Below are 21,820 nucleotides of genomic sequence, written 5' to 3'. Positions count from 1 at the left end.
AATTGCAAGATTTCGCAGGAACCTAGAAAATAGTCTACATGGCCATTAGCTTATTTCTACTAAAAAAACAATAACAACAATAAAAAACCCCTGAACAGCTGACGTGGTAAACTTGGAACCAAAGAAAAACCCAGTGAGCCTGAGAGACCATTATAGCCCTGTAGAGCAAATAAGACAGTCAGTGAAGTTTAGAAAAATAAATGAGTATACATTATACTGGAATCTTGGAAAGACAAGTCCGGGCAGGGAAACATTGGGCTTTCAGGAACCTTTTGAAATAGGCAGCAGCATATTGTATATTTGTTACCAGATCTGGGCCTAGGTAGATAATATGTACAATATCAATAACTCCACACTGGAACTGGAGTGTTGGCTATCATACAGACTTCTAAGTAACTAATCCTTACTTGATTAAAGTGCACTGCTTTTTTTATTGTTTCCTCCTTTTCACATTGTCATTTCTTGAGCAAATTAATTCTATGTAGTTATATAAATTGGCAAGGAGCTATTTGTTTACACTGTAGGTGCATGTGATAGGCATCCTAGACTGCCTTAACCTGCTATAATTGGAAGGCCAATAACGTATATGTGTATACATAATATACATCAAAATACAATGTCCCAACTAGCTAACAGGTAGGATCTTATTATCCTGTTACAATATCAATTTCACTGACAAGTTCTAATTATTCATATCACGATTCAAGCTGAGCCCCCCTGAAGGCCCTAATGGACTTGCAGTCCTAGGAGGCAACAGCTTGGGGGTAGAGATAAGGAACATGGAAACCATCAGCTGCTGAAACACTACTGTTGTTTCCATACCCTCTTTTTGTAACTTCCTTTCACATCAATGCATCTAAGCAACAATAGGATGTTATAATTACTAAGGCTATGTCTACACTCGCGGCTTCTTGCGCAAGAACGGCCGTTCTTGTGCAAGAATCCGCAGAGCGTCTACACTACCCACCCGCTCTTGCCCAAGTAAATGTACAGTATGGCGTGGTAAGAGACAGCTCCTTGGTGTAAGCGCTCTTGCACAAGAGGGCAGTGTGGACGTTTGGCAAAGAATTGGCCTCCAGTAAAAAACATAGATGGCCTCTCCGACACTCCGTACAGGCAATCACCACTCGTTGGTTCCCCCTAGTTGGCTCCCCACTTAAAGGCACAGGCACGCAGCACAGCCATTTGCCATGTGCGGCCTGGGTAGCAGCCAGGGGGAGCAGAGGCAGCTGCCCAGCCTCAGCCAGGTCCCTCAGACCCCACCGAGGAGCCACCCCAGAGCACTCAGCATGCCCACAGGGGCACCAAGCAGCGGGCTCCATGCTGAAGCACTGCTGAGGTGGCTGCCCTCCTGGATCTCCGGGGAAAGGACAAGGCCCTCTGGGACCCCAAGTCCAGGAGGAAGAATGCCCACATCTTCTCCCAGATGGCCCAGGTGCTGGCCGCACAGGGACACTCGGCCCAGACCCTGGAACAAGATGAAGGACCTGTGTCTCACCTTTGTGCGGGCCAGCGAGCGTGGGGGCGGAGGAGCCACTGCCTGTCCCCATTACCACCGCCTGCAACACATCTTGGGGGACAAAGGGGCCAGTCCCCTAATGGCTCAGGTGGACACAGTAGTGGCCACCCCAGTGGTCCGACCCAGGGAACCGGAGGAGGAGGAGGGAGACCGGTCCACGAATGAGGAGGAGGAGGAGGTGGCAGAGGACAGCAGCCAGACCCCACCATCCCGGCCCAGTAGCAGTTAGGACGTGTCCCAGGCATCCTTAGAAGCTGGCGAGGGATTGTCTGGTGAGTGCAGTGGCTACCATTCACAAGTATGCTGGAGATGGGGGGGAGGGGCATGAAGAGAGTCACAGGGTGGGAGAGAGGTAGCGGCACATGGCACAGCCTAGCCACATGCTGTGCAGAGGCATGCAGTATGTGCAACCTCGTGCAGCTAGGGTTGCAGGTGTCCTGTTTTGAACCGGACAGTTCAGTCTTTGATCTTTCTGTTCGGGAAACAAATTGAGAGGACATAAATGAGAAAATATAAATGTATTTTCTAACTAAGATGTAATATAGACTGTCATGTAATGTCAAGTGTGTCTGGTATTTTTGTTGAAACCATCTGGCAACCCTACATGCAGCCAGACCAAGTGGCACAGAGAAGTGGCAGCTAGCCCCAGCACATGCCTGGGACCCCAGGGATTCTGCTCGACTAGTCTGGGGGGGAAGGGGGTCTGGCCAGGAGTAGGCCAGCCCCAAGGTTGCAGGCCTGACCCCACACAGCCTAAAGGGTGCTGCACACAGCACATATCCATGGCCATCTCTGGGACACTGTAGCTTCCCCTAGGGAAGGCACAACAGGCCCCCCAAGCACATGCGGCCCCCCTGGGGGCTCCTGGGCCACCTTGGAGCCCCCCTCCCCCGCTGCCCCAGGGGAATTCCCCCTTGCCAGCCACACCTGTCCCATGGCATCGTGACGTGCTGGGAGAAGGGCAAAGGGCGCCGGAACACCATGGGGCAGGGCTCACTGACTATGTTGCTCTCCTCTGCTTCTCCTGCGGTGGGACCCCCTGCCAGTGAGGGACCTTCCAGCCCCATCCCGCCTGTGCCAAGGATCCAGGGCCCATCGCAGCGCTCCCGGGACCGCCACCACCTGCTCCGCTGCCACATCTGCGCGGTTGAGCGCATGGAGCGTGCTCTTCCTCAGAAGATCCGCGCAGCTGCAGAGTGGCGGGAACGGATGTGGGGCCAGTACCTGGAGCACTGCGACCGTGTGTGTAGTATCCTGGGCACGATTGCAGACCAAATGGGCCCTGTGCAGCAGCCCAATGCTGCCAGGCCCCCCTCTGCCACCTCCAACTCTCCCCCCGCTTCTCCCCCTGCCTTGCCTATGTCCCCTCGTGAGGTCCCCCACCCTCGGCACCTCCTGGTGCAGCCTGCCCTGACCCAGCAAGAGGGGCAGAGGCGCCCCCACAGCCGTGCACAAGAACCCGCCAGTGTAGACATAGCCTAAGTGTATAAAATCCCACCACTTTAAATAAATTTCAGTACATTTCAATGCATACAATCATGAATTACTTTTTAAAATTTAGTACAAATGTCAAAATCTAGTAAATGAAACCAGCACAAAACAACCCCCTTTTTTAATGTTGTGGCTCAGCTGGTCTTTCGGTGGCTTTTTTGAGGGGAGCAACTGAATATAGGAAACATAGTTCACAACACTACATACTTATTAATTGTTTTAATGTTGTAGGATTTGATGTGTAAAGAAGATCAGGTGTGCCATCAAGTATTTAAGAAAAAGTAAACTGACCAGAAAACCTAGACCAGTCCATACCATGCAGTTAATTTGTTGTGCTCATTTAAACGGCAATGTAATACTGCCCGGTTAATGTATTTCTGTGCATTTTTAATAAGGCCAATGTCCTGTAACACATCATAACCAAAGTTATACATATTATTTCTTATTAACTTTGTTGTCCTGCTCTTTTTAGGCATAATCTGCCTTGCCAGTCCTCCTCCTGGATCATTGCTAATATTCATTTTCTTCACTTTTTGTTTTCAGACCATGAAGCCTCTCTGGCAGAAGACTAGTGACCACATTGGCTTCCCCTACTACACATTCACAGTTCTTTTATCATCTTTGCTAAAAAGTTCTACCTCTCTCCATTCCACTATTTCTGGGGGAATTTTGTTCTGCTGCACTTCACATGTGCAGAATTCCCCACTCCTTTCCCCCCCAAAACCGTTCTTCTAGGAAGGCACTGCAATTATACCTTTTGTCCACCAGAACCTGCTGTCATGCCAAAAAAGAGAGTTACCAGCTAGGGTTGCCAATGGTACATAATCACACAAACTCAAGCACCCTTGCCTGCCCTTTCCCTGAGGCAAGACCATACCCTGCTCCTTCTCTAAAGCCCTGGCCTCTGCTTAGTCCATGCCCCTTCTTCCATCGCTTGCTCGCTCTCCCCCACTCACTTTCACTGGAATGGGGGCAGTGGGTTGAGGTGTGGGAGGGAGTGCAGGCTCTGGGCTGGAGCCAAAGGGTTTGGAGTATGTGAGGGAGCTCTGGGCTTAGTCTGAGGCAAAGGATTAGGTTGTAGGAGGGGGTGAGGCGCATGGGCACTGGGAGTGAGTTTGGGTGAATGAGGGGCCTCAGGGCTGGTGCATGGGGATAGGGAGTATGTGTGTGGGTGTCAAGTTGTGGAATCTGGGTGATGTTTACCTCAAGCAGATCCAAATCCCAGTTGGTGGCAGTGCAAGGCTAGGACAGGCTCTGTGCCTTCCCTAACCCCATGTCACTCCTGGAAGTGGTCAACCCTACTTTGGGTAGTGGTGGTAGATCTATGTGCAGTCTCTGCGTACAAGCACTATCTCTGCAGCTCCCATTGGACACAGTTCCCAGCCAATGGGAGCTGCAGAGTCACTGAAGTTAGGGACAGCACATAGACACTACGGCTGTGTCTACACTGCACCCCTTTTCCGGAAAAGGGATGCAGATTAGACACATCGTTATTGCAAATGAAGCGGGGATTTAAATATCCTCCGCTTCATTTGTATAAACATGGCTGCTGCTTTTTTCCAGCTCGGGGCTTTGCCGGAAAAAAGCGCCAGTCTAGACGGGGATCTTTCAGAAAATAAAGCCTTTTCCGAAAGATCCCTTATTCCTCTTAAAATCAGGGGTGCAGTGTAGACACAGCCTACATCTATACTGACACTTTCTTTTCTCATTTCCTGAACAAATGAGGAAAAACGGCTCTTGCGCAAGAGGGGGGTTTTGCACAAAAAGGAGCCATCTACACTGCTCCTTTTTGCACAAAAGCCTCTTGCACAAAAATGGCTGCTAATTAATTATGCAAATGAAGCACGGCGATATTCTAATCTGCGCTTCATTTGCATAAGCTTTTGCAGAAGAAAGCTGCAGTATAGACGTAGTCAGAGAATCCCTATTTCCCCCATCTAGGGGCCACAGGGAGAGAAACTTCTAGGAATGTCTCAGGATAAGAGCAGGAAAGGAACCACTGGACTTTTTGCAGGAAGGGCACAGGAGTTAGTGACAGCATAAAGCCAGGAGCTGAATTGTAGTCAGAGTGCAGGGAAATATGGTGAGGGATGGTGATGCAGGGACACACAGCAACAGGTTCCTGTATAAATGGGGAAGGGTAGGGGTCTGCATGGGGGGAGGCTCCCTAACTCCCTAATAATCTCTTCCTATCCCCCAAAGTACCATACTTCTCCCTCCTACATCCAACTGCCCTCCAAGTTCACACTCAGACTCCTTTCCACTACTTCCATCTCTCTCAGCTTCTCTGTTCCTCCTGTTCCCCCAAGTCTTTGCACTGGCTTCTGAGGAGTGCAGAAAATACATGTCTATTTTGTAATTTAAATTAATTATTACTCAAAGTTCTGTATTAATATTCCTAGTAAGTAATTTGACGAATATTTCCTGGATTTTTTTGTTCTCTATATTGCTAGACATACTTGCTCATAGGTATTTTGAAATAATTACCAAAATAATTGAATCTGACATGATTATATTGTATCATTTGAACAAATAAAATATGCAGAACTTTAAAATATTGGGTGCAGAATGTTTAGTTTTTTATTCAACATTCCCCCAGAAGTATTAAGAACACAAAAATATAAGAACATAAGAATGGCCATACTGGGTCAGACTAAAGGTCCATCTAGCCCAGTTTCCTGTCAGCCAGTAGTGGCCAATGCCACATACCCCAGAGGGAGAGAACACAACAGATAATCTGCACATGAGCCTTCTCCTGTTACCCATTTCCAGGCAAACAGAGACTAGGGACATCATTCCTACCCATCCTGGCTAATAGCGATTGATGGACCTAACCTCCATGAATCTATTAAGCTCTTTTTTGAACCCTGTTAAAGTCCTGGCCTTCACCACATCCTCTGGCAAGGAATTCCACAAGTTGACTGTGTGCTGAGTGAAGAAAAAGTTCCTTTTGTTTGTTTTAAACCTGCTGCCTATTAATTTTATTTGGTGACCCCCTAGTTCTTATATTGTGGGAATAAGTACCTTTTCCTTATTCACTTTTTCCACAGCAGTCATGATTTTATAGACTTCTATCATATCCCCTCTTGGAGTGTATCAACACTGCATGGCTAAACTTGAAATAAGCTATGCATGTTGAGTTACATCAATTGCGTATCTTATTTCAAAATAGCTTATTTTGAAATAGGGAAAGTCCTCACAGCATTTATTTGGAAATAGTGCACTCTTTCTCCGACTTCCCTTACTCCTCGTACAATGAGGGTTGCAGAAATCAGAGTAAGAAGTCCTCCAGCTTAACAGTATTTTGACATTATTTCGAAATAACTGCCTGCTGTGTAGATGCGGACTAAGTTATTTAGTAACAGAGCTGGTTATTTCGAAATAGTGTTACAGTGTAGATGTACCCTTAGTCTCCTTTTTTCTAAGCTGAAAAGTCCAAGTCTTTTTAATCTCTTTTCAAATGGGACATGTTCCAAGCCTCTAATCATTTGTGTTGCCCTTTTCTGAACCTTTTCCAATATATTTTTTGAGCTGAGGCGACCACATCTGTATGCAGTATTCAAGATATGAGTACCATGATTTTATATGGAGGCAATAAGATGTTCTCTGTCTCATTCTCTATCCCTGGTTTTATGATTCCTAACATTCTATTTGCAGTTTTGACTATTAATGATTCCAAGATCTCTCTCTTGAGTAGTTGTAGCCAGATTAGTCCCCATCATATTGTATTCCATGGAATCCTACACTCACTCATCTGGCAGGGGAGATATTATGGCTATAAGGTAGTTTTCCCTTTGTGAGGCTATTGCACTCCAGTTGTGGTGACTCCTACCATATCTCCAATTATGGGAAATATGACTACATAAGTTGAGTGTGGTGGAAACTCCGAGGTTAGGGGAGAGTAGGAGGATGGGCAATCCAACAACCACCAGCTGCTTCCGACTCACTATTTAAGTCTTCTTCCCTCTCTGTGCAAGATCTTAAGTTCCCCAAAGATAAAAACAAATCTCGTGTATGCTCATATGCTCCTTAGAACACTCTTCCACTTCTTTCTCCAACACTGATGTTTTTGGTTAGCTCTCTTTCTTCAGTTTCTCCTGCTCTCATGACTTATAAGCATTTCAAGGTTTACAATACTATATATCAGCTCTCCTGAATTGTGAATTGGCCTGGGTTTTTATTGTCCTTCTAGTTTCTGATGTATTCGAGAAACATATGCATAACTTATTAATTCTATTTGACATTATACTACTATGAAAACTGCTGTATTGGCAATATCCTTCTGTGTACCCTCTATGAGCTGATGGGGTTGTCAAATCTCTGCAATACCAAGAACAATGATGAGTCATTGTTACAGCTTGACAACTGATCAAAATGGTTAGAGTAAGAAGGGTATGAGAGTTGGGAAACCAGGAGGCTGGGGGTTTGGAGCAGTGGAAAGTTACCAAGACAACCAAAGTGACAAGTGACTAAGAAGCAGGGTAGATAAAAATCAACAAATTAAAAAAAAGAAGAAATCAGATATTTTTATTTAATCAGATTTTTTGACAATTTTTTTTGAGGAAAAATGTATCTAAAGATAGTTTCATTTACATTATAGCTCAAAGATATATCAACATGGAATAGGGATTATAAATTCTAATTTTATACAATGAAACAATATATTAATGTAGGCTACGTCTACACTGGCATGATCTTGCACAAAAACTCTTTTGCGGAAGAGTTCTTCTGCAAAAACTCTTCCAGAAGAGAGCATCTACACTGGTATGTGCTTTTGCGCAAGAGATGCAAGAAAGTTCTGATGGCCATTTTAACCATAGGGCTTTCTTGCGCAAGAAATTCATGTTGCCTATCTACACTGGCCTCTTGCGCAAGAACAGTTGCGCAAAAGGGCTTATTCCTGAGTGGGAACATCAGAGTTCTGGGGCAAGAAGCCCTGATTTCATACATTAGACCGTCAGTTTACTTGCGCAAGAATACACGGCCAATGTAAACAGGCAGAAAGTTTTTGCGCAAGAGCGGCCGCTTTTGCACAAGATCGCGCCAGTGTAGACACAGCCCTAGTGTTTAAGAAAAGTTTTGTAAATGAATTCCAATAGTTCATGGATTATGGACCCAATCTTATGGGATTCCAGAAGGTTCTGTATAGATTATTTAGGTTAATCTTTCAGTGTACCCAATAAGACTCAGTGCTCAGTCCAGAAGATACCATCAGAGATGCTTAGTTTTGCAGTTCTTAAACTGTGGATCTGTGTCTCCAGAGTTAACATTGATTCATAATAGCTATTCCCTCCGTCCCTCTTCCTCACCCCACCTTCTGTACTAAATCTGATGTCAGTTTAATAATGTGTTTGCTTTTTCATTGTATTCCTTTGGTATATATGGTCATGCCAATTCTCTTCCAGAATATGATCTGAGGAAGTGGATCTGGCCCACAAAAGCTCATCACCTATTAAACCATCTTGTTAGTCTTTAAAGTGCTGCATAGTTTTTCCTTTTGTTTTTGCAAGATCAGATTAACAGGGCTGCCTCTCTATTATATTCTGGAGCACCTGGCATTATTGGCCACTGCTGGCAGACCGGATGCTTGGCTAGATGGACCTTTGGTCTGACCCAATGGCCCTTTGCCCCTCATCTTGCCCTAGGCTAATGTCCAGAGAACTGCGGGGAGCATCAGTGCGAGGCTCTGCGCTTGGGCGGGGGTCACGGCCACGAAGTGAACAGTCCCCTGCCGGCGGCTCGATGCCCCCGCTTCTGTAACTGGGATGAAGAAGGGACGCTTTGGAGACCCCCGCATAGAAACTACAATTCCCAGCATGCGCCGCGGCGCACCTGCCCACGGCCGCTGGTCTCACTTCGCTGTGCAATGACTACGTGTCCCAGGATGCATTACGGCACATATGGACTGCAATTCAATCAGGCAGGCCCCGCTCCTAAGGCTTGATGACAGCACCTCTGAGGGAAGCTGGTGCCGTGGCCTACTTTGGTCTCCGTTGGTCCTGAACCGTGGGGACAGGAAGTCTCGTCCTCGCGATGTTTCAGATGCGGAAGCGCTTGTGTACGGCGTTCTCGCTTTTATCCCTTATCTCGCGAGACCTGTAGGGCCGGAAGCTCCACGTAGTTCAACTGAGTTGGAGTCGGAGAGCGACGTCTCAGCTGCTGCCGGGTTGGGGGCGGAGGAGCCATGGTGAGTCCGCGGCGGGGGGCGAGGGGAGCTGCCCGCGGGGTGTCTAGAGCTGATCCCTCGCCGGGGGGCTGTCGGGGGCCGGGGCGCTCCCGCTCCTGCAGGCCGGCGCTGTCCCCGAGGCCGCGGGCCGGGCTTCAGGGTTCAGAACGCGCGCCCCGGGGTTGCTCAGCGATGTCCCAGGAGGTGCATCAGCCCAGCCCATCTCGCTATTGGGCTGGTTTTGCAGCAGGTTGCGTGAAAGGCCGAAGGGAGCCAGTACAATTAGCGCTGTCAAGCGATTAAACGTTGGGTGTTAGTGACGGGTAAGGCCATTTGTTTAGTTGGCATGTTTGCTACTTTCTGCACGTTTGCAAATATGACTTCTGTTACAAAATAGAATAGAAAAGTGCTCACTTTATTTTTATTACATGATTTTGCTCTGTTAAAAAAATATTTATTCAGTTCCCATTAAGTGTTGTAGTGCAATCTCTTGATCATGAAAGTTGAATTTATCATGAAATTAGAATAATGTACAAAAAAACTGCATTCAAAAATAAACTAATGTAGAGCTACTCCAGTGGTGGGCAGTAATTTTTGTAGGAGTACCACTTCACCATTGTTGGTAGTGGCTGCAGGCCAGGTCCAGGGGGCGGGGCCTTAGATGGAAGAAATGGGCCTTGGGTGGAAGAGGTACTTTAGGCACTGCCTGCGGGTGAGGGGAGGAAGGCTGTGTATGCTCCTTAATGGGTTGTGGGATTGAACAATGTCTACTGTCCCCAACCAGCTGGGGTGCACAGCACCTAAAAGAAACCATCAGCTGTTTTGAACAGCTGGTGTTTCCTCTGGCGCTGCACGCCCTGGTGGGGGAGGAAATGTCACGTGCTTTCCCGCCCTCCAGGTCTGATTAGCATGTGTGGAGTGGTGGGGCAGGGTGAGCTATGGGCTGGATTAATGGCTGGGTGGGCTGAATCTGGCCTGTCCTCCTTCATGTTCAGCAAATCACTCAAACTTGTTCATTTACACTTCCAGGGATAATTTTACCTGTTAACATGTCACCTGAAAGTGAGACCACATGTTTACTTTCTACTTTTGATACCTGTTCTTCCCTTGTCAGATATATATAGTAGCCCAGTGTCTGTAACGATGACGTACATGGCCCCGCCCCAGCCATGTACATCACCTCCCTGCCCCCATTCCTCTCCTGCTGTGGTGTTCGACTGAGTGCTGTGCCACTCAGCTGGCCCGCGGCGGGGGATCAAGCAGCGGCAAGCGGCCGTTTGGGGTCCGTGCTCCCCATGCAGCATCGCTTGCTCCCCTGCCGCTGCCCAGCTCCGTGGCGTAGCACTCAGCCGAGTGCCACGGTGGGAGGGGAAAGAGGTGGGTGGTGACATACACGGCCAGGGGGCGGAGCCGTGTACGTCACCGAACCGACCCCCTTCCTCTCCAGCTGTGGCGCTCGGCTGAGTGCTGCGTGCTCAGTCGAGCCACCGTGGGAAAGCCCAAATGGCCGCTTGCACCGCTGGCTCCCCCACAGCAGCCTGGCTGAGCATGCAGCACTCAGTTGAGTGCCACGGTGGGAGGGGAAAGGGGGGGCGGGGCGGTGATGTACACGGCCCCGCCCCCTGGCCGTGTACGTCACTGCCTGACCTCCTCCCCGCCCCCCCCCCCCCCATGGTGTCCCAGCTGAGTGGGCAGCACTCAGCCAAACACCACGGCGGGAAGGGAAGGGGAGCGGGGAGAGAGGCAGGAGAAGAGAAAAGGGAGAGTGAGAGGCAGGAGGGGAGAAGAGAAAGAAAGAGACAGAGGCAGGAGGCGGAGGAGAGCTGAGAGAGAGAGGGGGAGGCAGTAGGAGGAGGGGAGAGAGACCAAGAGAGACAGAGACCGGAGGCTCAGGGGAGAAGACCAAAGCGGAGGAGAGACCTGAAAATCCCATCTGATGACAGGCTAATTGGCTAGTAATTAAGAAGTGGGTAGCATTATCTCCATTAAATATAAACAAATGTGTATGTCTTAAGAGTTGGCTGAATAAGCAATGGAACTGAATGTATTTGTAGGTGCTAAAGTTTTACACTGTTTATTTTTGAGTGCAGTTTTGTAACAAAAAAAATTATAAGTTGTGCTTTCACAATATAGAGACTACTAAAGTGATTTTTATGTAGTGAATTGAAAAATACTATTAGTGCAAATATATTAATTGAATTATAAGATGAGCACTGTACTCTGCATTTTGTGTTGTAACTGAAGTCAATGTCATTGAAGACCTCCAAAAATACTTAATTTCATTTTGGATGCTGTTCTTAACTGAGTGGTCAAAACTGCAATTAATTGACAGCCCTAGTACAACTTAAAATTTCATACAGATGATGACTTGTTTGTACTCTTCTACATACTAAATTAGCATGTTTCAACTGAGGAATTATTATTTATTTTATAGTTCTACTAGAAGACTTACCTGTCATTCCTCAGGTCCTTCAGAGTAGGGGAGTTGAGGTGTAAGGGGTGCAGGAATCAGAGCAGGGAGTTGGGAGATGTGAGCAGGCCCAGGGGAGGGGGTAGAGGCATCTGGTGGCTGCTCCCCAGGGATAATTGAGCTGTGCTGCCAGCCAACAGCTGCTCCCCGGAGCTGGGGTGCTTACTTATCCCCTTCTGGTCACTAGTAAGTATAACTCTCGCTATCACACCTCCTCACTTTGTGTTTCACAAACAGTCGCATTCCATGCACATCCCATTGTCTTGGCACAATAAAACCCTGTCCTTGCTTTAAGTTTTGATGAAAGGAAGCTGCAAACAAATTGTGGTGATTCTAGCTTTTACTATTTAGGAGGAATTCTTGAACAAATTGATTCATAGATGGACACGCAGAATCAGGGTATAATGGGAGGTGTACTTTGTGGTGCTCCTTTAAAAGAAATCTTAAATTGCAGTAAGGGACATTAGGAAAAACTTCTGAACTCTCAGGGTGGTTAAGCATAGGCATAAATTGCCAGATTGTGGAAAACCTGTAACTGAAGATTCTTAAGAGCACAATAGACAAACGTTTGTCAGGCATGGCCTAGACTTGACCTCTCGAGGTTTCTTCCAGTATAATCTGTGGTTCCATGACTGTATGAACATTGACTTCTGTATTTTATCAGGTTTTTTTTAAAGGCCTTAGAATCATAGGGTTAGAAGAGATCTTAGGAGGTTGAGTCCAACCCCCTTTTAAAAGCAGAATGAATCCCAACTAAATCCTCCCAGCCAGAGCTTTGTTAAGCTGGGACTTAAAAACCTCTAGGGATGGAGATTCCAGCACCTTCCTAAGTATCCCATTCCAGTGCTGCTCCACCCACCTAATGAAATAGTTTTTCCTAATATCCAACCTAGACCTTCCACACTGCAACTTGAGACCATTGCTCCTTGTTCTGTCATCCGTCACTTCTGAGAATAGCCTCTCTCCATTGTCTTTGGAACTACCCTTCAGGTAGTTGAAGGCTGCTATCAAATCCCCCCTCACTCTTTTCTTTTGTAGACTAAATAAGCCCAGATCCCTCAGCCTCTCCTCATAAGTCATATGCCTCAGCCTCCTAATCATTTTGGTTGTCCTCCACTGGATTCTCTCCAATGTGTCCACATCCTTTCTGTAATGGGGAGCCCAGAATTGGACACAATACTCCAGATGTGCCATGATTAGTACTTAAAGGGGAATAATCACTTCTCTAGATCTGCTGGCAATGCTCCTACTAATGCAGCCTAATATGCCATTAGCCTTCTTGGCTACAGGGACACACTGTTGACTCATATTCAGCTTCTCATCAACTGTAATCCCCAGGTCCTTGTCTGTAGAACTGCCTTTAGCAGTGCTTGGGATAGTGCCCATCTATAAATAGGGAAATAAGAACTACCCAGGAAACTACAGACCAGTCAGTTTAACTTCTGTGCCAGGGAAGATAATGGAGACGGTAATTAAGGAATTCATCTGCAAACATCTGGAAGATAAGGTGATAACAGCCAGCATGGATTTGTAAAGAGCAAAGCATGTCAAACCAATCTGATAGCTTTATTTGATAGAATATCAAGCCTTGTGGCTAAGGGAGAAGCGGTGGTTGTAGCATATCTAGCCTTTAGTAAGGCATTTGGCAAAGTCTTGCATGACCTTCTTTTCAATAAACTAGGGAAATACAACCTAGATGGGGCTACTATAAGGTGGTTGCATAATTGACTGGATAACCTTTCTCAGAGAGTAGTTATTAGTAATCATGCTGGAAAGGCATAACAAGTGGGGTTCTGCAGGGGTCTCTTTTGTCGATATCTTCATCAACAATTGACATCGGGTGGAGAACCTCAGGTCTGGGGATTGGATGCGGCCCCTGGCTTGCCTGGATCTGGCTGTCAGAGGCTCATGCCCCCTCACCAACATTAGGGAGCCTGAACTGGCACTCTAGCCCCACCGCTATCCAACCATGGAGCTGAAGCACAAAATCTACAAGGCTGGATTAAGGATGTTATCTTTAGATTAATCGGCTAATTGAATAGTCAATGCAATTTGCATCGACTGTTTGGTTAGTCAATAAGAGTGCCTTCACCACTTCAAAGATGAAAGAGCTGCAGGGAGCACGGGGCCAGCGGGGGAGTCTCAGGCTTCACGTGTCACTGCTGCTTTGAAACACTACTTTTTCTTCCCTCCACCTGCCTCTTTCCGATAGAGGGAGCAAGGGGGAGGGGAAGTGACTAGTGTGTCAACTATCTGATAAGCAAATGCTTATCGTATCGTTGACTAGTCGACTAGTCCTTCACATGCCTAGGCTGGGCCTCCCAAGGCTTTGGTGTGTGAGCAGAATGTGTGGAGTGTCTTTGTCTTTCTCACTTGGGGGACCGTGCCATTGAGGGTTTGGTTTTTTGCTTCTCACTTGTGGCCCCCAACTGTTTTTTCTGATGATCAGTGGCCCCTAACCCAAAAACATTTCCCCATCTCTAATTTAGATGATGGTATAGAGAGTACAATTACTAAGATTGCAGATACCACCAAGCTGAGAGAGGTTGCCAGTGCTTCGGAGTATAGGATCAAAATTCAAAATGATCTGGACAAACTAGAGAAATGGTCTGAGGTAAATAGGATGAAATTCCTTAGGAAGGAACAATCAGTTTCATACATACAGAATGGGAAGCGACTGTCTAGGAAGGAGTACTGCAAAAAGGAGTCTAGGGGTCATAGTGGACCACAAGCTAAATATGAGTCACAGTGTGACGCTGTTGCAAATAATAACAATAATAATAAACAATGCTGTGAGCAAGACATGAGAAGTCATTTTTCCACTCTACTCTGCGCTGGTTAGGTCTCAGTTGGAGTATTGTGTCCAGTTCTGGGTACCACATTTCAAGAAAGATGTGGAGAAATTGGAGAAGGTCCAGAGAGGAGCAACAAAAATGATTGAAGATCTAGAAAACATGACCTATGAGGGAAGAGTGAAAGAATTGGGGATATGATAGTGGTTTTCTGGTATCTGAAAGGGTGTTACAATGAGAAGGGAGAAAACTTGTTCTCCTTGGCCTCTGATGATAGGACAAGAAGCAGTGGGCTTAAATTGCAGCAAGGGAGTTTTAGGTTGGACATTAGGAAAAACATCCTAACTGTCAGAGTGGTTAAACACTGGAATAACTGCCAGCCAGACATCGAGCCTTGTGAGACATCAAGACTTGTGATACTCCAATTTATAATGGACTCCAAAATTTCTAATAATGTGTCTCCATTACACATCTCAGTTTTTGGTAACTGGCTCCTACATTATGTTCACAGTACAAGTGCAGAGGAGAGAGAGGATCTTAAAATTGGCCAATTGTCTTTTACATTTGAGGTAGCTTTGTTATTCCATATCCATGCGATGTACGTTTATCGGTGTACCAGGCAGGATACTGTGCAGAAGCATGCACTGCCCTTCCTTTCTTTGAGCTTATTCTGTAGATACATTTTGTGCAGTTCAGGACCTCTTCACAAGCAATATGTTCATGTGGACTAAAGAAAATGTGGACAAGAGTGATACTTTACCCTCTATTGGGACCACATCCTGCTCCAGAGAACTCAGTGGGAATGATGCCACTCAGAAAGCAGTGTTTGTTTATATTCCAAAAATTGTCTTACAAGAAGAGAGTAAATGGGTAGATGGGATAAGGAGTATGTGATGTATGTGCCTGCAAAACAGAGCATCTGGCTTTATTTTAGATCAGTGGTTCCCAAACTTTTCAGCATCACGCCCCCCTTTCTGATTTTTGAAAAACCCTCACGCTCCCCTGTCCCCCAAAAAACTTGTCTAGCCAAAAAAAAAAAGGGAACTGAGCAGGGCAGCAAAACTTGATTGGGGGGAGGGGGGCGGCTGGGTCGCCTCACGCCCCCCAGTTTGGGAACCCATGTGTTAGATCTAATCTTCAGGGTTTTTTCTTATTTACGCTGCAAATACATTAAAATTATTTATGCCATTTTATTTCCTTGAAGAATAATGTAGCATTTTGAATTTTTCTGATATCTAGCCTCTCCGACTTGATATTAAGCGAAAACTAACAGCTCGGTCTGACCGAGTAAAGAGTGTGGACTTGCACCCCACTGAACCATGGATGTTAGCGAGCCTGTACAATGGTAGTGTCTGTGTTTGGAATCATGAAACACAGGTAAACTTCTTGTACTATACTTTGTTTTTAATTAAAAACAGTATGGAAATATGGTAATTTATTTATGTGTTCCCTGATGATGGTAATGTAAGATGTTCATTCTTCTGCAGCAGATGTATTTGAAAGAACTTTAGATAAAAATAATAAATAGTAATTCTTATTTAAAAAAGCAAAACAAAAATTATAATTTTCTCAGTCATCCTGTCTTAAAGAAATTCATGGGTTTCATGCCATATACAGGTTGGTGCTATTAAAGAACAATATACAGTGAAACTTCTGTTATCCGGCACTCTGTTAACCAGAACACTTTGTTAACCGGCATTGCCCACAGCCACAATACTGTCATATCTTCAGGTACACAGGCCTGGCCTCGTTTCCCTTGATTGGCTTAACAATTTTTTTATTTAAGATGTACTAATCATCTTTAACTCAAAATAGAAATGAGACCAACTGCCTTACATTTCAAAGCTACCAGTATTAAAAACTTGAGTTTTACTATTATTGTCCATTGGTTTTTCCTGGGTTGGTGGGACCCTCAGATAACCGGAACGCCCTAATCCCTAAGCATGCCGGATAACACAGGTTTTACTGTACCTAATGGCTGTGCATTTTCAAATTGTAGCCTCGGACAAATAAGTGTCATGTTATAAAGAAGACAAATCAGGATGTTAACCCAGCATAGAGCGCGCACGTGCTCTCTCTCTCTAATACCTTGAATACTAAAAGTGATAGGGATGTGATCTTTAACTTGAATTTAAGCTTATTTTTTTTCTGTTTAATATCCCTGAATTTGAGGCTCATTTGCTTGCAATCTATGTGTGGCCCCAACATATGTCGTTCAGGTGATATTACAAACATTAAGAAACAGTCTACAGAAAGATGTAGAGGACTATGGAGATTGCATATATGCCAGGGTTTAAGTATGTAGTGTGATTTTTTTTTTCCAAATTATTTTTCATTTTAGTTTATTCCAGGAGATTTTAAACATTTTAAGACTCTGCAAAACTGCACCATAGTGTAAATAATTCTCCATAGCTGACTTTATATTTATACTCACCTGCCTTAAAAGGGAATTCGGATCCCTTTCTCGAGCAACTCCTTGACAATTCTTAAAGTTGGAACTGTTCAAAAGTGGGCTGTTTTAAAATAATCTGAACAGATTTTGTAACTGACATTTTCTTAGTAATATACTCCAATATTTCTAATTTTAGACTCTAGTGAAGACCTTTGAAGTATGTGACCTGCCAGTCAGAGCTGCCAAATTTGTGGCAAGAAAGAACTGGGTTGTGACAGGAGCGGTAAGTTGCCTTTCTTTGTTTCATATACATTCCTTCTCTTTTTCCCCAACTTACTTTGTTGCACTCTTCTTGATGGTGCATAAGTATGGTTTGATATTAACATATACACTAGAAGAAGATAACAGCTTACAGTTTTTTCCCAAAATATTCACCTAAATTCACTGAATAGGAGGGCATATTAAAGCTCTAACTTACTCATTTTAAAAACGGAAAAAATCAAGTGGTGGTCAACTTTATATTTAGGTCCAATGTATATTACCAACTTGAATCACTCCTGGCACTGCTTTACAACTTCTTTAAAAGTAATATGCATAGGAGCTTACTGATGTTCCTGTAATTAGGCTAAAGAGCTTGAATTATGCAAGGTAATATGATTTTGAAAGTGTGTAAGTAGTCTTTGCTTGTCCTCATTTTCAGTGCAGACTCTTTAAAGGAAATTTTTGTTCACTTTGGGCGTACCTAGACTATGCGGAACGGTTGAAAGAGGATATGAAATTCTGCAGGAATTTTCCAAAGCAGAGCTTTTGAAAATGAAAGTAATTAAGATGCGGCTTTTTTGGCGAACCGCTCCCTTCATTGAAAAGCCGCTTTTCCTCAAAAAAGGAGGTTTACACTCCACTTTCGAAAGTGTGATTGGAAGAAGATATGCAAATTCTGCAGGAATTTGCATATCTTCTTTCGACCGTTCCCTGTAGTCTAGATGAGCCCTTTTAGAACATTAAGCCAGTTTGCATTTGCCTCTCTGCGAGGCTTCCACTTTTGAAGTTCAAAGGCGGAGGAGCCCTTCTAGACTAATCTAATAGTCAATGGAAGTCTTCACTGACTATTCGATTAGTTTATTAATCTAAATGAAACATCCCTAAAGCAGACCACAAAGAATTTCAAAAGGATCTCACAAAACTAGGTGATTGGGCGACAAAATGGCAAATGAATTTTAATGTTGATGAATGCAAAGTAATGCACACTGGAAAAAATAATCCCGACTATACATACAAAATTATAGGGGACTAATTTAGGTATAACCACTTGAGAGCTATCTTGGAGTCATTGTGAATTGTGTTCTGAAAACATCCACTCAGTGTGCAGCGGCAGTCAAAAAAGCAAGCAATGATAGGAATCATTAAAAAAGGGATAGAGAATAAGACAGAGAATATCTTATTGCCTCTGTATAAATCCATAGTACTCCCACATCTTAAATACTGTGGACAGATGTGGTCGCCTCATCTCAAAAAAGATATATTGGCACAGGAAAAGGTTCAGAAGAGGGCAACAAAAATGATCAGGGGTTTGGAATGGGTGCCATATGAAGAGAGATTAAAAAGACTGGGACTTTTTATTTTAGGAAAGAGGAGACTAAGGAGGGATATGATCGAGTTCTGTAAAATCATGACAGGTATGGAGAGTGTGAATAAGGAAAAGTTATTTGTTCCCATAGCACAAGAATTAGGGGTCACTAATAGGTAGCAGGTTTAAAGCAAACAAAAGGAAGTTTTTCTTCACTCAGTGCACAGTCAATCTGTCGAACTTCTTGCCAGAGGATGTTGTATAGACCAGGACTTTAACAGGGTTCAGAATGACCTAGATAACCTCCATGAATTTAAGTCCAGTAATGGCTATTAGCCAGGATGTGTAGGGGTGGTGTCCCTGGCCTCTGTTTGTCAGAAGCTGGAAATGGGTGACAGGAGAGGGATCACTTGATTATTCCCTGTTCAGTTCACTCCCTCTGGCATTGGCCACTGTCAGCAGACAAGATACTGGGCTAGATGGACCTTTGGTCTGACCCAGTATGGCTGTTATGTTCTAAAAAGAAAACCAAGTTATTTGAGTGTGCTGCAGCATCTGTCTCTTATAGCATGATCTTACAACATTGATGTTAATTTATGTTTCCCCCTTGACTGTAGTGGGAACAGAACAAAAGCCTTTAATGCATGAAAAACACTTTTGTGTGTTCACATAATGTGAAAACTTCAAAAGGAATATTATTATCTTCAAGTAAAGTAAGCATCCATTTGGGCTAATACCATATTTGAGAAACTTTGATCATAAATTAATTTTTCGGTGTTTATAAATGGCCTAAAATAGGATAATGTAATATGGATTTCTGAACCAAAACCATGTCTGAATAATTGTGTTGGTTTGCACTGTTTTCTTTCTTCAGACTTCTAATGCAGTTTTATGGATGAAGAATCTTTGAAGGTGGAATATTAACCTTTATTTAATGTGAAATACTTTTACCAAAAAGCTCACTAAGTGTCTTTTTTTTTTCCATCTATAGGATGACATGCAAATTAGAGTTTTCAATTACAACACCTTGGAAAGAGTTCACATGTTCGAAGCACACTCAGATTATATTCGCTGCATTGCTGTGCATCCTACACAGCCTTTCATTCTAACTAGCAGTGGTAAGAGATTTTTCCCCCACAATTCTGTTCAGATAGTTTCCTAATGTATGGAAAACAGTGTGCCCTGTATTGTTGCTACTGAAATAAGAGTTCTTGAGCAAGTAGCCTAGGGTATGTTTACACTTGCTCCCTATCTTGAGGTAGGGATGCAAATGTAGTGTACCGAAATTGCTAATGAAGCGTGGGATTTAAATATCCTGAGCTTAATTAGCATAATTGCGTCCGGCCACCATTTTGAAATCTCATTACTGCGAAATATAACACCCCATGTAGAAGCGTTATTTCGCAATAATGCGATTTCAGAATGGTGGCTGGATGCGATTATGCTAATTGAGCACGGGATATTTAAATCCCGCACTTCATTAGCAATTTCAGTACACTACATTTGCATCCCTATCTCGAGATGGGGTATGTCTACACTTGCTCCCTTACTCCTCATTTGTCATCTCAAATTATTTCTTTGCCAGTTACTTTCATGTTTTTAATGGAATCCCAACCTTACTTAGGCTTTGAGATATAATAAATTAAGTGGTTTTCAAAGAAGACCTGAAGATCTAATTGCTTAATGTTTGCCAAACAAAAAGTTTACTTACATGCTGTTTTGGCGGATTTGACATATATCGAGATTAATTTCAATTTTGCTGGCTAAAACTACAAGCATTCTAGGGCTTTTATAATAAGATTGTGATATCAGTGATATTGGGATTGTCCTGTTTCACACTTTAAACATAATGCCCTTCCATCAGACAGTTGTTGGCTTCATGCTGTGTGCACCACATTCAATTTTGATTCCCTAGTAAGCAAATCAAACTGTTATCTTGGTCCTTAATATTGATGTACAGTCCTTAGTGTCTGAGATGAATCAGTGTTCTGACCGAGACTGACACTCATCTTCTATGAAGGGGAAAAAGGTAGACATTGGACTTTTAGCTTTTCTTCAGGAAGTTAAAAGGAAGAGCTAGTTTTCAGATGCTTAGAAGCAAAAAGAAGAAATACTGTATAATTGTAGAACCAGGGTTCAAGAGAACAAACTGAGGCATGTCCTCTGAAGAGCAATGAAATGGTATAGCTGAACTGGCTATGTTGCAAGAACTGTGAGAAGAATAACTGGACTACCCTCTAGATCAGGGGTGGATAATAATTTTTGCAGAGGGGCCACTTGAAGAATTTTGGCAAGTGATCACAGGCTGCATGTTGCTATGGAGAGGGTGCAGGAGGGAGTTGTGATGTGGGGTAGGAGTTGGTGTACAGGAGGGGGGTGCAAGGTGCAGGCTCTGGCTAGGAGATGCATGCAAGCAGACCATTTATGGCTGGCGCTGTAGCAGGGCACTCAAGCAGGTGGCCTGCCTGTATGCTGTGGTGGGCCCATGTCGTTCAAAGTTGCTGGCTGCTGCTGGCAGGCAAGACTCTGCCATGCCCCTTCAGGGGAGGCAGTCACACTACCTGAGAACTATGCTGGATCACGGGACATTTTTCTGTAGCCTCAGCCTAAAAGGGCTGTAGTTTTCCCACCTCTGCTCTAGATGGAATAGAGGCTTTATGCAGAATCAAGGATATGTCTGCAGGTGTTTAAACATTTTTACCATTGTTGCTATCTTTTTAATTAAATCTTTCAGACTTTTATAAAAAAAAAAGTAGAAAAGAAATAATAATGGAGCAGTCCAGTTCCCCCATACCAGTGTCCTCTTATAGAGAACACTGAATGGCCCTGAAATGGTAGCCAAATGTTTAACTATGTAAGCAATCTAGACTAATTATTACTTTCTTACCTCTGGCAACAGAGGTAGTCATCTGCATTAAACTGAAGCCTGGGTATTTATTTTTTGGCTTATGAGTGGGGTAGAAACAAACCTTTGCATTCCTCATAGTCACCCCCTGCCTGTTAGGGTAAACTGTCTCCAGAGTAAAGTCCATAAATAATGTTGATATTAATAACACTTCCGTTTATGCAGGAATGATGGAGCCTTGAAAATTGGGTTATTTAGGATCTTGTTTTAAAAAATATAGGTATATGAATATTTAAAACTAATTTGGATTTGTTTTTTTCCAGATGACATGCTTATTAAGCTCTGGGACTGGGATAAAAAATGGTCTTGTTCTCAGGTGTTTGAAGGACACACTCATTATGTTATGCAGATTGTGATAAACCCAAAGGATAATAACCAATTTGCCAGTGCCTCTTTGGATAGGACGATTAAGGTACAATATTGGGTTCATGGAGTCATCTGGGACCTGAGATTTCCCCATGTTCCCTTGAAACCTTTATTATGTGTTAAGACTGCAGAAAAGGCCACCTATGCTTCAA

The 21,820-nt window shown here is 44.2% G+C and overlaps 1 protein-coding gene across 1 annotated transcript in view; it reads left to right on the top strand.

Moving 5' to 3' along the window:
- The first annotated feature begins 9,042 nt into the window (after positions 1-9,042).
- COPB2 (coat protein complex I subunit beta 2) overlaps positions 9,043-21,820 on the top strand; it is a 28,112-nt gene continuing 15,334 nt past the window's right edge. The window contains exons 1-5 of the mRNA XM_006124990.4: positions 9,043-9,197; positions 15,678-15,815; positions 17,027-17,113; positions 19,389-19,515; positions 21,566-21,714. Coding sequence (XP_006125052.2) covers positions 9,195-9,197; positions 15,678-15,815; positions 17,027-17,113; positions 19,389-19,515; positions 21,566-21,714 — 504 coding nt within the window. The 5' untranslated portion in view covers positions 9,043-9,194. The remainder of the gene's footprint in view (positions 9,198-15,677; positions 15,816-17,026; positions 17,114-19,388; positions 19,516-21,565; positions 21,715-21,820) is intronic.

Source organism: Pelodiscus sinensis, chromosome 10 (assembly GCF_049634645.1).
Source record: "Pelodiscus sinensis isolate JC-2024 chromosome 10, ASM4963464v1, whole genome shotgun sequence".
NCBI classification, from domain to species: domain Eukaryota; kingdom Metazoa; phylum Chordata; order Testudines; family Trionychidae; genus Pelodiscus; species Pelodiscus sinensis.
This window is presented reverse-complemented; position numbering and strand designations above follow the sequence as displayed.